Source organism: Haemaphysalis longicornis, unplaced genomic scaffold (assembly GCF_048455015.1).
Source record: "Haemaphysalis longicornis isolate Haplotype H1 unplaced genomic scaffold, Haemaphysalis longicornis Haplotype H1 scaffold_8, whole genome shotgun sequence".
NCBI classification, from domain to species: domain Eukaryota; kingdom Metazoa; phylum Arthropoda; class Arachnida; order Ixodida; family Ixodidae; genus Haemaphysalis; species Haemaphysalis longicornis.
In genome coordinates, this window is record NW_027526445.1 from 3743865 (window position 1) to 3757647 (window position 13783).

At 48.2% G+C, this 13783-nt stretch overlaps 1 protein-coding gene across 4 annotated transcripts in view; it reads right to left on the bottom strand.

Moving 5' to 3' along the window:
* LOC144149832 (N-acetylated-alpha-linked acidic dipeptidase 2-like) overlaps positions 1-13350 on the bottom strand; it is a 380783-nt gene extending 367433 nt beyond the window's left edge. Inside the window, exon 1 of one of the 4 annotated variants that reach the window (XM_077681511.1) lies at positions 13005-13350. In XM_077681511.1, the coding sequence (XP_077537637.1) occupies positions 13005-13045 (41 nt within the window). In that variant the 5' untranslated portion in view covers positions 13046-13350. The remainder of the gene's footprint in view (positions 1-13004) is intronic. The other 3 variants (XM_077681510.1, XM_077681512.1, XM_077681514.1) reach the window with 3 other exon arrangements.
* Positions 13351-13783: the final 433 nt, after the last annotated feature.

The following is a 13783-nucleotide window of genomic DNA, read 5'->3' on the forward strand; positions in this document are numbered from 1 at the left end:
GCAGGCTGCTTGCTGCAGCGAAAAAAAAAAAAAAAGCTGGCCTCTCCACCAGCCTAGCTTCTCAACCAATCAGCCACTAGCCAATCACACATCTTCTGTCCCACATTACGTTTCTTCTGTTCCAAATTTGGCAGAACGCAGGTACTTTACATAGCGCTAGTAAATGAACAACTTCCCAGAAACCAGCCAACTGACGCCACCCATACAGCATTTGCCAAAACCACGTCCAGTTTGTTTTATCCACCAAAGCCACCGGGATCAGAACGCGCCGCTTAATAACGTGAAGAAGAAAGGGTATTGCCACAGGCGAGATGAATCCTTTCAGTCTAGTAGTCGAGAAGACTATGGTTGAGGAAGTGTCTCAACTTAGGCCTCACACTCCCAGGATCGATCCCAACCGGCAAAGCACCTGAGTGCGTGACATTCACGCGGTATTTGTCAAAGCAGTCTGTCTTGTGATACATGATCTGTCCAGGCAAGAGGAATTCGCGCAGCCTCGGGGCATGTCTCGCGCAGTGCCGCTCCCTCTTCCCCCTTTCCTTTGTTGTCTACTTTACTAAACGGGTAGTGGGGTTTAGCGTCACAGGGAAGCGCTGGAAGACCGTCGCGCCATTCTAGTGCTCATTGTGCGAACGTCGCATGGCGCAAGCTCAGCAAGCCAAGGAAGCACGGCCCGATAGACCCAGCATCGCCGGATGTGATTGTTTTCATTTGGGTAGTATTACACGCCGGAGCTGCACCTTGGCAATGAGCCGTGCTTTTCTCATGGGCTTGGGAATAATTTATTATTTTATTTATTTAGTCAAAAATACCCCTAAAGGCTCTCACTAGGAGGGTACTACATAAGGGGCGGCATGCATTGAAAACGAACAAAAAAGAGCACTAACACGACGTTAATAGACAAACAAGTAAATACAAGCGAGTGCGAGGCAAAAAAAAAATAAAAGACAGCGAAGAAAGAAGAAAAACAAACAAAAAATCTGGAAAGGACTCTTAAACAAACCTACAAAAGCACTATTTAGTAAAGTTAACATACAAAGTAAGTGTGCAAAAGTTCTTGGAATTTGGTCGGATCGGTTAGAGTTACAATGTGAGATGGTAGGGCATTCCGATCCACAATCATGCGAGGTATTCACGTTAACGTTACGACCATACTGGAAGGTTCAATCAGGGATGCTAACGCACACCGAAAGTTTTCCACACCACCGCATTAGTTTTTTGCTTCAGCAGAGGAACAGGCGCCGCATCCAGTATAGAATCAGCGTTCTTCGGCTCACCAGCCCAGCCGCTTAGCCACCGAGTCAACTGGGTCGTTTTCAGAATACGTAAACCCGAAGTAGTTCTCTCAAAATTAACTTCACATGAGATGTGGCTTTTTAGGAGTTCCTCGCCTTTGGATTTTATATTTCGTCGGTGGTAGCACTGTCTACACATCGCTTGTTCAACTGCTGCTGTGGCTCAGTGACTAAGGCGTTGTGCTGCTCAGCCCAATGTCGCGGGTTTGATCCCGGCCACGCTGGCTGCTTTTCTGATGGAAGCGAAAAACGAAAACGCCCGTGCGTCGAGATTTTGACGCCCGTTAGAAATAACCATATGGTGAAACTTCTTCCCGAGCCCTCCACAACGGTGCTCCTCCTACCCAGGTGCATCTTTGGCACGTTAAAGTAAAAAAAAAATAAGACATCGCTGCCACATGGACGCATTTTTACACTTCTTACAATTATAAAGTGGAGAATCTGTCCAAAACAAAAATTATGCTCTTAATGAAACCCTTTCAACTGTCCTGCGTTATCACAGCCAACCACTGCAAAGAAGAGCAATGGATGAACCAGGAACTTCGCTTATTAATAAATATGCCCGATCGGTTGTTTTGCCGGTAGTGTCAGACACTAATGCTTTACTTGCATTCAAAAATGAAAGGCAGGCGCTGTGCGCGAACATGAAATTAAACTATGAAAATGGGATCTTATGGGGCCTAGACGGGAAACGAAATTGTCAGTACAACGAAGAGCCCAAACCCACTGAAGCAAAAACAAAATGTCAAACTACGGCCACAGAACTAATGGACGGTGGCCGTAGCGGCAACACTGGACGCTTCAATGCGAGTTTGAAGTGCGTATTTTCGCAACAGGACAGAATGATGGGAATATTGCACCCTTACTGCAGTTTGTCGTATGAATATAATGAAATATATCGAACACGGTGCTTTTTTAGTCGCAAAAAAACCTTAGTTTTTTTTTTTTGTTGTTGTTGTTGTTTTCCTTGCCATCCTAATCATATAACTTTATTACAAAATTCTCTGTTCATTCCGATGCCAGGTTCTTAAATGGGCTTCGCTGGGAATTTATTTTCACGGATTAAAATGGGTAATGTTTCTGTTAATTTTTTTTTGCGTAATCACCTCCAAAACAAAACCATGACATTGATTTAAATTAGGCCAGCATTATTAAAATTTTCATCGTTGATTAAGCGTGAAACTACGGTGCGCCCACCACAGCCGATTCCGCACGAATGAGGCCTGATTTGTGAAGCCTAATTCTTGAAGCCACCCATATTTTCCCGTTTATAACTAGTTAGCGAAAAGGCTGATGCGCAGCTGAGTGAAGGGTGACAAGAGAACTCGCCGGCCCAACTTTCAGCCAAACGTTTTTTTCTTCGAGGCCTTGCGTTATCCCCCTGTGTCTTGAAATTGCAACACGACTAATGATCCACTGGGATAGAAGATCCGACCAGACGTGAATATCCATTGAGACGTGCCTTCTACCGGAACAGCAGCTCCAGTCGGGGCTGAATATCCACCGGGACGGAAGATCCACCGATGCAGAAGATTTAATGACGCCTGAATGTTCAAGAAGGTAAAAGATTCACCGAAACGGGAAATCCACCGTTGGATCTTTCGCTTCCCTGGATTTTTAGCCTCTCTGGACATTCAGGGACGTAATAAACGTCGTCAACCGGCACGCGCGGATGAGAATGACGTTGAATTGGCAGGTCGTAAGGTTCAACTTTAAGAATACCTAACGTTTAGGCATTTTGCTTGTTAATGTTTTTACGCCGAAAATCTTGGTGCCGCATATAGTGCATGGCGAGATACCGCCGTAACACTCTTTAGGGGAGGAGCCCCTGAGGGGCTCGGGATGTCGGCATCCCACGTAGTTGTCGTCTGATGTACTATCATGTAGTCACGCTACTAGAACACCGGGACATTCGTTTTCCAACGCGTCACGCTAGAACGCTTCGTGCTTCAAAGACACCAAACTTACAGCAAAGTTCTGTATACCTCCCCCCACCCCAACGATTTTATCTCCGTGGGCAAAAACACCAAGGCATCAAGAATACACTCATAACTGCCTGCTTTGCTTGCCGCTCCCCAGGTTTCACTTTAGTAGAGATGGCCCGAGATTTTTTAAGTGCGAATGCACTTCTTAAGCGAGCCTGAAGCGTCCGCCGCCGTCCGCATAGCAACAGCTGCGGGTGCGCGCGCTCCTCGTCTTCCTTGGAAACGGGGGGAGATGGGCGCGCGCTGCCTGGCCGCTGACATGGCACATACCCACGCGGGGGATTGGCCAGGAATCTCCTCGTCTTCCTTGGCAACGGGGGGAGATGGGCGCGCGCTGCCTGGCCGCTGACATGGCACATACCCACGTGGGGGATTGGCCAGGAATCGGGCGTGAGAAGGGCTAATGCACCCGCTTAAAGGAGTACTGACACGAAATTTCAAAGCTGAGATCCGCTCTAGCAATCAAGTACAACGACAACACAAATAGGTGTCTGTGAATAAATGCATCTTTCTTTCTTTGTAGTTGTGTGTGTGATCTCTCTTTCGCGAACATTACCGAACCGCGCAAATTCAACTCGTGCATTCGCACTTTCACATTCTTCCCCTCGGGGAAATGCGGGGAATTTTTTTATTACTTGCTCGTTGATGAGTGATATCAGACAAACGTGCCTCTTCATTGTTCAAGTGTTTTTCACTGCGCTCCTAAATTGCCTTTACGTGAGCCATTTATCTGGCTATTCCATAAAGTTGGGCACGGGCTGTAACCAATGCAGCTTTCGCGTGCTTGCCATTAGAAATGGCTGTAAGGTTTAAAGCGTCCTAAGTCGTGGCATTCCGCCCTTTCTAGATGACGAAGTGGAAAAAAGATCGGTTCAAGCTGCAGGACATGAAAGCTTGCTCGTGGGTAAAGGTTCGGCCCTGTCGCGGAGCAAGAGTAAGAGGCAAAACGGCCATGTGCTGCTTTCCCTCTCGTGGCCGTCCTTTCAACAGTGATTACTCTGTAGTTATTTAGCGAAATGTAATATTCTTTTGCGCAGCTAATATTGGCGGTGAAAACTCGCCTTGTGCACAGTTGCAATTCTCGCACGTTGCGCGACTGGGTTTCTGAGCCATGAAAACTATCTTATAGAATTGTATGGGGAGTAAGGTTTGACCACGAATTACACGCAAGCTATTCAAAATCCTGGAAAGTTCCTTTAGAGTTGTAATCTTCACGTTGCCTTCTTGATTTATGCCAAATATCGCTTTCCTGAAGTGGTTTTGCTAGTTTCCCGAGAGGTCGGAAGTTCGAGAGAGACCGCTGGGTATGCCATTTCAAGGGGCGCGGGTGAGCTACCAGATAATGTCACAGTTAAAACGAACGCTGACTACAAAGTTCTGTAGCCGCGACGGCAAAGGAGGGGGTAGCGGCGCCCGCTGGACGAAGTGACAGGGACCAAATTCATTCCGGTGCGGCGCATTGAACTGTCGATCCCGGTATCCGCGTAGTTTCTTCTCCCGAGACAGATGTCGATAGCTTAACCTTGGCCATGCGCTGCTTGTGACGTCATCTGTTCCCCTCCTGTTTTGTTTGCACTCCGTGACCCCTATAAAAACACACCTACTAGGAGCATTGTTTCGACCGAGGAAATATAATCCTCTGTCGGATAGGTGGGGTGAGGCACCACTCCGAGGGGCCCAGATTAGAACGCAGTCTGATAAAACTACCCCGGATTTACAGGATTAACGAATCTTGGTAATGTTTTCGCAAGAACATTTCGGCACATGTCAGCCGAATTGAAGGTGGCTGGAAAGCAAAGCTTGAGATTTTATCTGACTCTTACGGGCATCCGCTTTTCACTAGGTTACCTTTTCAATGAATCACTCGCCGGACTGCTTAGAACAACATTGTTTGGACAGATAATATATCTGCTCTTATGCTTCGACTCGTGCCAGGTGATAAGCGAGGCATCAGGTCCTCGCCGGATTCGGTGTCTTGTTTCGCCGTATAACCTGGTTTTGAACGTTCACAAATAGATAATTTTGCAAGCGGTCACTCAAAGGCAACACCTCGCCCGTCTACATGACTGCCCTATAGCGTATGCTTTTATGTAGCAGACATCTTGTCCGGTTCCAGTGCACTTGACATAGTTGTAGGAGAGAGCGCCAGCCTTTCTCATGCGATAAGATTAACTCACCTCCCTTGTCGCTCGTACCTTTTCTCTGCCGAAATCTCCTAGACTGACGTTCAGTATCTGAAGACGCGCGCACCAGCGCTGTTACTAAACAAAAATTCGTATTTTCACCCAGCAAGCTCTTATGGTCTCCGCATACGTTCTAATGACACATATATGCGTCTTGTCTACTCAACTGTTATGCGCAAGCGTGTAAAGAACACGTAATACCTCGGCAATGTACAGTGTGAGTAACGTTGAGATTATTGCTTACAGTCCAACGCACCTACACTATGACACAGTGTGCAAACGCCCCTTCCGACTTTCGCTTACCGTAGCCGTACCCAAATATAAAAGCGCTTTATGCGTCCTAATTGTCTTCCCCCCCCCCCCTTTCCTCCTTCTGATAGAGACAGTATTGCTCTCTCTTTTGTGTCCTGAACAGGCCTCAGAAGTTAGTGGACCACCCGAAAGTGCTCTTTACCTGCCGCGGTGGCTCAGTGGCTAAGGCGTTGCGCTGCTGAGCACGACGTCTCGGGTTCGATTCCCGGCTGCGGCGGCCGATTTTCTGATTGAGGCGAAAAGCAAAAACGCCCGTGTGTGCGAGATTTCGGCGCATGTTAAAGATCCCCAGGTGGTCAAAATTAATCCGGAGCCCTCCACTACGGCGAGCCTTATCGCCTGCGTTGCGTCGGCGCGTTAAACCCTACAATCAAGCAATCAAACTGCTCTTGCAATCCAAATAGATACTGAACGGATCGTGAACAGTTCTGAGCATTCCAAATGGCAAATAAAGGAGACTTCATGTGTAAGGTCGTCTCGTAAAGAGTAGGGGTGGGCGACTGATTCCGAATTATCGATTAATGCTTTAGCCAGGATTATTTTTTTAATCTGTTAATCGGTTGTAGTAACGCGAGCGAAACGAAACAAGGGTGCCATGGTTAGATTGTTCGCAAGCATGTTGAGGATTATATTTGTGTTCAAACATCCCGCCCTCAGAGATGAGAGTGATAAAAACCGCAAGCTGATGTCCAAGACAGACGGGAAAACGTCTACTCTAAATACAGATATCCTCAGTACAAAAAGCGAGCGGGCACGCCTACCGTTTTATAGTTATATAAACATAATATGATGTACGTAAACCACGATTAATCGGCCCCCCTGAAATTATGGCGCGTGCCAATGTTCCTGATACTAGAATGAAGGAATAAAGGTACACGAAAGGCAGGAATGTCAACGAGGCTGCGGTCTAATTTGCGATCCGACACGTTGGGAACGGGACAAATTGGAAAAAATTTAACCATCTTCCCGTGGGGAACCCTGATGAGGATGCGAAGCATCGTGGCGGTTCCGTGTGGTTCCATTGTGTTGCCGTTATGTTGAGTGAGCTGGTTTTTACTAGCGCCAGAGGGAATTCCGCGTCCGGGTCCACACCGGTGGCAAAGGCACGCAAGTGCTGTTGTGTTACGGTGAGTAGGCGGTGGTTCTCGAGGCGCCGAAACTCGTCCATCATGTTTTTGTCGATGTTGTCTCTGTGGTAGAATCGGTAGTCTCCGTCAGCTTTGGTGAGGTAAAGGTTGTTGACATTGGTGCACCGGCTGAGAGCAATGTACACGCCCTCCTCTTCGCAGCTTTGTCTTCTCGTTCTTCTTCTTCAGCGGTTCGCCTACGGGAAGATCACGACGGTGGTTGAACGCGAACCTAGCTCGTGATGGATTCTTTGGTTGGCCAATCCCTAGGGGCATCCTGCCACAATCAGCATCAGAGGCGCTGCGGACTGGGCTGGTTGAGCTGCAAGGCCCGTGGCCGCAGATTTCCCGCCACCGCTTTCCCACGGGAAATTCAGCATCCCCCTCTAAAGTTTTCAGTTCGTCGTTCCCGTTGACGTTCAGCTTCGCGTCCCTTCGTTGTATCAGTAGGTTCTTGACGTAGTTTGAATGAGTCAAGGACATAAGGCGCGTTCGTAGCACTTGCTCCTGTCCCGGATTTGTAGCGTAGTGGGAAGAGCACCGCGTACCTCCCGTTGCTGCCAGAGAGTCGTGGGATCGAAACCGGGCGCCGCTAACTATTTCTTTTTTTTTTATAGTGTAGTATCGCGGAGCTGTGGGTGTAAGGAGAGTTGCGCATGCGCAGTGAGCGTGTGGACGGCGCCGCCATCAACGACGCAGGACAAGGTGAGCCTATAAGAAATGCTCCGCATTTAAAAATGAAAACAGTAAAAGAAGGGGAAGGTAAGGAGAGAGCGCAAAGTGATGTACCCAGTGTTACGGCACTACAGACTGTACAGTTGGTTTACTTCATGGAAAGTAGTTGTTTCTGCTGCAGTCTCTGTGCAAGTTTGAAGATTTTCGGCAGCATAGGAGTGCTTTCATCGCCTTGGGCGTAGATGACCGAGAAGGCCAGTGGCCCAAGATTTTCGACTCAAAGAACGGCTGCCGAGAACCCAGCCTCCATAACATTGAGAAGAGTTGCCTTCCTGCCATGGTGCGAGTAACGAACGGAGGGATAAGGGACCCGCCTTTATCAGCGCCATGCTGATGATCTGCTTAGCTCGCCTGGGATGTCTGTGACGTTCTAGCCTGATTTAGCCCCATATTTTATTCGGTCTTCTGTCTCTATCTTTTTAACACTCTGTTCTATCTCTCAACTTCCCCGTACTACCACTCCCCTTAACTGGGTTCTAAGCGGGTGAGCTCCCTGCCGACTCATTATTATCGCCAGTGCACTTCCTTTCCTTCGCTTTCTTTGCAACCACGACCAAAACCTATGAACAAGCCGAGGGGCATTTTCATATGTTTTATTATTATATTCTCATGATTATTTCTTTAAGTATTAGCACAAAAGTGTTTTATTCCCAGACACACTAAGATTTCGCTGCCGCCATATCCGTCACGAAAGTGGAGCCAGTTCAACGAAGCAAGCGGCCTGTAATTGGTCCACCCCTGCACACAGGGTTTCCTTGCAGGAAGCAACCTTTAGTACTAAACAGTATCTTATACTTGGAGTTGTTCGTTTTCTGGTTTTATATTTTAACACGAAAGTGTTTTATGCCACGATACCCACCCCGAGATTTCACTAACGTCATATCCGTCACGACAGGGACGCCAGTACACCTTTGCCGAAGCGACCCGCCAGCAGGACGACGCTCGCCAAGTACGCCCACAAGACAACCGCCAACCCGCAAATCATGCTCAGCCGTGGATTTTGCTGCACATTTCACTTTCATGTTTTACTGATTGCTATGACACAGTAATTAATTTATAGTTTTTCTTCGTAAACTAACGCCCCCGATTAATGGCTCAATTGACCGATAAAAGCCTGTTGATTAGTCGGATTAAAATTTTTAACCGATGTTCAGCCATAGTAATAAGAACTAAAATGACCACGGTTCGTCGCGCGGCTACGTCTTCAGCTATACGTCACGGGAATCTCACGTATCGTACGCTGTCATTGCTCCTGCATTGGATATACGACGGAAATAAAATACTAAAAGCCACCCCACACATGACCACCGGGGTATTAATGGTCGGAAGCAGTGCAAGCGCATAAATTATACCGGCAGTTAGAATCTTTAAACCTGGAAACTGGAACTGCCACCCTTGTGTGCTGGGGCGCTATTCTCGTAATTGTCCGTTGTGAAAACGTCCATTTTGCGCCCCTTTATCGTGACGTACTTCCGGTTAAGCAGGGGGCCTTTGATAATACCGTAACTGTTTTTTGCAAACGTATTTCTTTTATGTGTTTATTTGAACGTGTTTGAAAATCTAATCGCAACGAGATTTTTTATGACATCGATCATCACTTCAATCATTCATTCATTTTATGTTTCTTAACAACAGAAAATCCAGAAAGGAGGGCAAAAAGCTGATCGCCGCCAGCTTGACGGGGACAAACTTTCTTTACAAAGCAGTGGAGCATATAGGGAACAATTCGGGCATTTTTTATTTGCAGGTTGAAAAGAACACCGATCAAGGCAAAGAAAATATGATTAATTTTTTCTGCTCGTACTTTTGACGTTCAGAGAAATTGCGAAATAGTTGAAAGTTTAAACTGCTAGGGGATGAACGTCAAAAGATGGCAGCTGCAGCCAGCTGTTTCATGTTACAGTAAAGTGTAAACAATGCTACGGCTGTTATGTTTTCTTTCTGGGTTTTTTTGCGTTATGCGACCATTTTCAGGCCGGTTACAATGACCGCGGATCAAAATAACCCTCCGGTTACGTATTTCGGCATCAACGCACTTTCGGCATGCTGACGCGTGCTTTTCCAAGAACCTCGAATGGTGCGTTACGACGTTGGCATTTTCGTTCTACTCTACAAGTGAAAAAAATGTTTAAGTGGTGAGAATTTTCGTTTCTTGCGTGATGCCTACGAACGTTAAGACGGTGTATGTAATCGTCAAGTACAAACAAACGGTTCTAAATTTCATGCCGACTGCTTGTGTAATTGTGGTCCTCTGCTCGACAGCTGTCGAGCTCGCAGACAATCGTTTATCTCTCTGCGTGATGGCGACGGCGTGGATACACCGGCTCACGGAGGGAGCTGAGACAGCAATATCGTTTCCTCACTAGCGACTGCTCAATGAAAGCCACCGGTAGCGAAGAAGCAAAGGGCGCATTTCACTTGGTACTCGGTCCTCGACACTGAGCCCGCACTGCAGCCGGTCAAGTTCGTCCCAGAGCTCGAAGCAAAGACACCACACAGTCCTCATCGAGATGCGGAAACGCTTGTGTAGGCATTTCGAATGCGTCTACATTACTTCTCGACCGCATGCTATGCCGGCGAGCCAACACAAGGCGATAACGAGAAAACTCATGATTGATCTTGGTCTTTTAGATGCGATGCATCTCTTTAACTCGCCTTGTCCCTCCATGCATGCGTCCGGCGCCCATCCGCACGCCTCTCCCCATTCTCCCCGCCACGCCAGCTGCGCGGTAATGCCGCTCCCCCCGCAGCGCCATCTTGCGTAAGCGCTCGCTCCCCTCGCCATGCCAGCTGTGCGTCAGCGCGCGTTAGCACTCGGTTAACACATGCGCATGCGCTACTCTCTCTCATTCTCCTAACCGTTAGCGCGCGGTATGTATAAACGCGATAACTGCGCCGCTCCGCTCAGTCGCTCCACCGCCGCCGCTCCGATGACATCCGATGACCATCGATGATTTGAATGGATACCGCGATGGTCGGCGCAACCGTAACAAGCACCGCCCAGGTGCGTCGCATCACCCCATGGTTTCCCCCCGCGGAAAGAGTTAAATTTTTTCAAATTCAAATCGTCTGCTCCAAGGAGCCTGGAACTAGCTCCGCCGCGCTTTACTTACATCTCATCCGGTTGTTCGCTTTTGGCCAGTCAGGACTCGCTCAAAACTGACACTTTTGAAACGGACACAAATGGAACAAAACACCAGAATGCCGCCCCTGGAGTTTCTTATTATCGCTCCCTCGCTATTTGTGACCACACACTGTCGTTGAAACCTTTTCTACGCGAAATTCACTACCTAAACCGGACATTTATTTTTAGTGTCCGGGCATAGGATGGATTAGTGTGGTTGAGGGGGTAACGTGTTCAAATAAGTTGCCCACAAGCTAATGTGCGTCATGGGACCGCGCTGGTTGCAGATATTTGAAGCTGCGGCGTGCCGAAAGAAGATACGCCCCTGCCCTTTCAGCATCCGTGCATTTCTCAAGCTTTCAATGTGTCCCCGCCAGCGTTTCTATCCCGGCCGTTGGTGCGGCCGTTGGTGCGAAGGACGATAAGATGGAACCGGCTTCCGTGGCGATCGCGCTGAATTGAGCGGCTCATTCCTGCGCTCTCGCGGGGGAGGGTTATAGTGAGAGAACGCCTTCAAGTTGGAGAGAAAAGCTTCAGCCGGGATCGTTATTCTGCGGCGACTCTACGGGGGTACGAGGACAAGTTTAGAAACCACCACCGGTATGTGGTGGCCAGAATAGGGCGGCGCGTTTGACCGATCTTTTGCGGAGATAAGGTAGCGGATGTCATCTCACGCAGCGTTTTTATCGAGGCAGCGTCGCGTGTCCTTGGTATGAAGACTGTATGGAAGAGTGCGTACTCGTTTTCGTTCCGACAGTCCCGAATTATTTATTTGTGCCGCAGCAGACATACGTGTAGAAGCAATAAAAAGCGCGATTAAGCCTCGATGAAATTTTCATAAATGAAGGGCGCTCGTTTAGGACTCAATACAATTCCTATCAATCACGTATTTATTTAGGGTACATTTTAGGAAGACATTTTTTTCTTTAACTTGTTTTTCCCTTCGGTAATGCTATTGGAACTTCTTCTGACGTCAGTCAAAGTAACTGCGATATGCGATCTCTGAAGAATGAATTAATAAAGTATGGTTCTTTTATTGCCTCTAGATCCTCATATAGACTAGATCCTCATTTGCTATACTATTATTTTACACCTGAGCTCTGAAACCTAAGTTATATCATCCGCCGCTTTAACGCTACTTTGTACTTTAATGCTGTCCTATACTTTAGCCGGAGTAACAAAGTAGGTAAGCAGTGTGCTCAATTCAGACTGCCTGTGTCCTTTTACGGCTATATATAGCACTGGTCCGGGAAAAGCTTTATATAAACGCTGTTACAATAAACGTGTCCCTGTCCTGCCGTATCCAATCTCACATTAGCTAAAATACCCCCCCCCCTTCCTCTACCTATCTACCCTGTGTTGTCTGTTTCTTCTTCGACGTCCGTACTATTCGACAAAATTCGCTGTGCTGGGATGACAACGCGCTTTTTTGTGTTGGAAAAGAAGGGCTATAGAAGCCAATGCTTCTATCCGGTGCAACACCGAGGAACCACTTTACATGAACGCAGCTGTAACACCTTAAAACCTAGAATTCAACAGTCTTTTCAAACGCGCTGGCACAATCGTATGCACTCTATTCGACCGTCCACATCAAAGAGCCATAGATACCCAAATTACCATAATTGATCTGCTGCCAATATTACCGACTGGAGAAAAATATTGATATGTTGGTTACTCTGGAAGGGACGACGATAGGGGTGCTCTTTCAAATCGGAAGATTTGGCGCAACGGAACGCTTCGCGGGCTCTGAAAAACCATGTAGTGGGCGGCTACAAATGATTTTACTCCACTTTGGCATCTTTGACGTGGGCTAGAATCCAGGCGCACAGGCGTTTTCGGTTTTCCCCTCAATAAAAAAAAAAAAAAAAGTCGCCAGGCAGAGACAGATGTCACGTACTCGGTCTGAGAACAACGCGTTATCCACATAGCCACCACGGCAGTCATTTAAAGCTCCGTTTCACCGGGTTTGAGTCTGGCGGGCAGAGCTGGGTCACCTCTGCCGCGCGCAGAACATTACGCATACATACTACTGCACTACATCCGAAACTAATAAAACGGAAACAAATCCTGCGGTTGAGAACCACAGGGGTGAAACTTCGCAGAAGAAATAAGCGGAAAGTTTGAGTGCTGATTAGAGTATGGCGAGGGCGACCGCATCGTCCAATCGACAAGATAAGCCCGTATTAACAGGAAGTCGAAACAAAACTACCCGCCAGCAGGTGAAACTGACGGAGCCGACTCACCGCCCACCGCCGCCCCTGTAATGCAAGTTGCGTTCGTCCATCCAGGAGTGCAAACGCACGAGGTTTCGCCGTTTCACTGCTCCGCGCACGTGCTAGCGGTCGTAGGAGACGTCACGTGACGAGCAGCCTCTCCAAGGACTTTTCAAGCATCGCACAACGAACGTCACGACAACAAACGAACGCCAGCTCGTCTGGCTCAGCAGACGGAGCGGCGTTGGGCGCGCTGCATGCGATGACCCGGCTTCGTGCCCTTTCCCTCCCCCGAATATCGCGACGGGGGACCCCGCAAAACAGCTGTATGCCTGCCTGGCCGTCTCCCGCTACTCTGCAGGCGTTAATTTGCCGCAGACGATTCGCACTACCCCAACAAAAGTTGGCCGCGGCTTTCACTTTACTGTTTGATGCTTTTTGTGGGGAATCTTTTACGGCGTACGAACGGGGCCAGGCTTCCCCTGACAACGATGCGAAACGCTTGATGCAATGAAAGATGCGGAAAGCTCTGGCGGAATCAGCTGTGCGACCGAGCTAACGGAGCTTGGAGTGGGTGGCGCCATCTCGTGACGTTGCAGTGAAACTTTGCGTTTACGATTTGGCGCTCTTTTTGAGTTCCGACGGAACGTCGCTCCAGCCGTCGAATGCAACCACTTTGGCTTTCGTAGAAACGCCAAAGGTTGCAAAGCGTATTCCGAACAGCCGTATTTGTACACTGAAAACCTCGTAAAACTTCGTCCCTGCTCCGGGCCTACGGAATCTGCGAATTTTTAATTTCAGAGCACTTG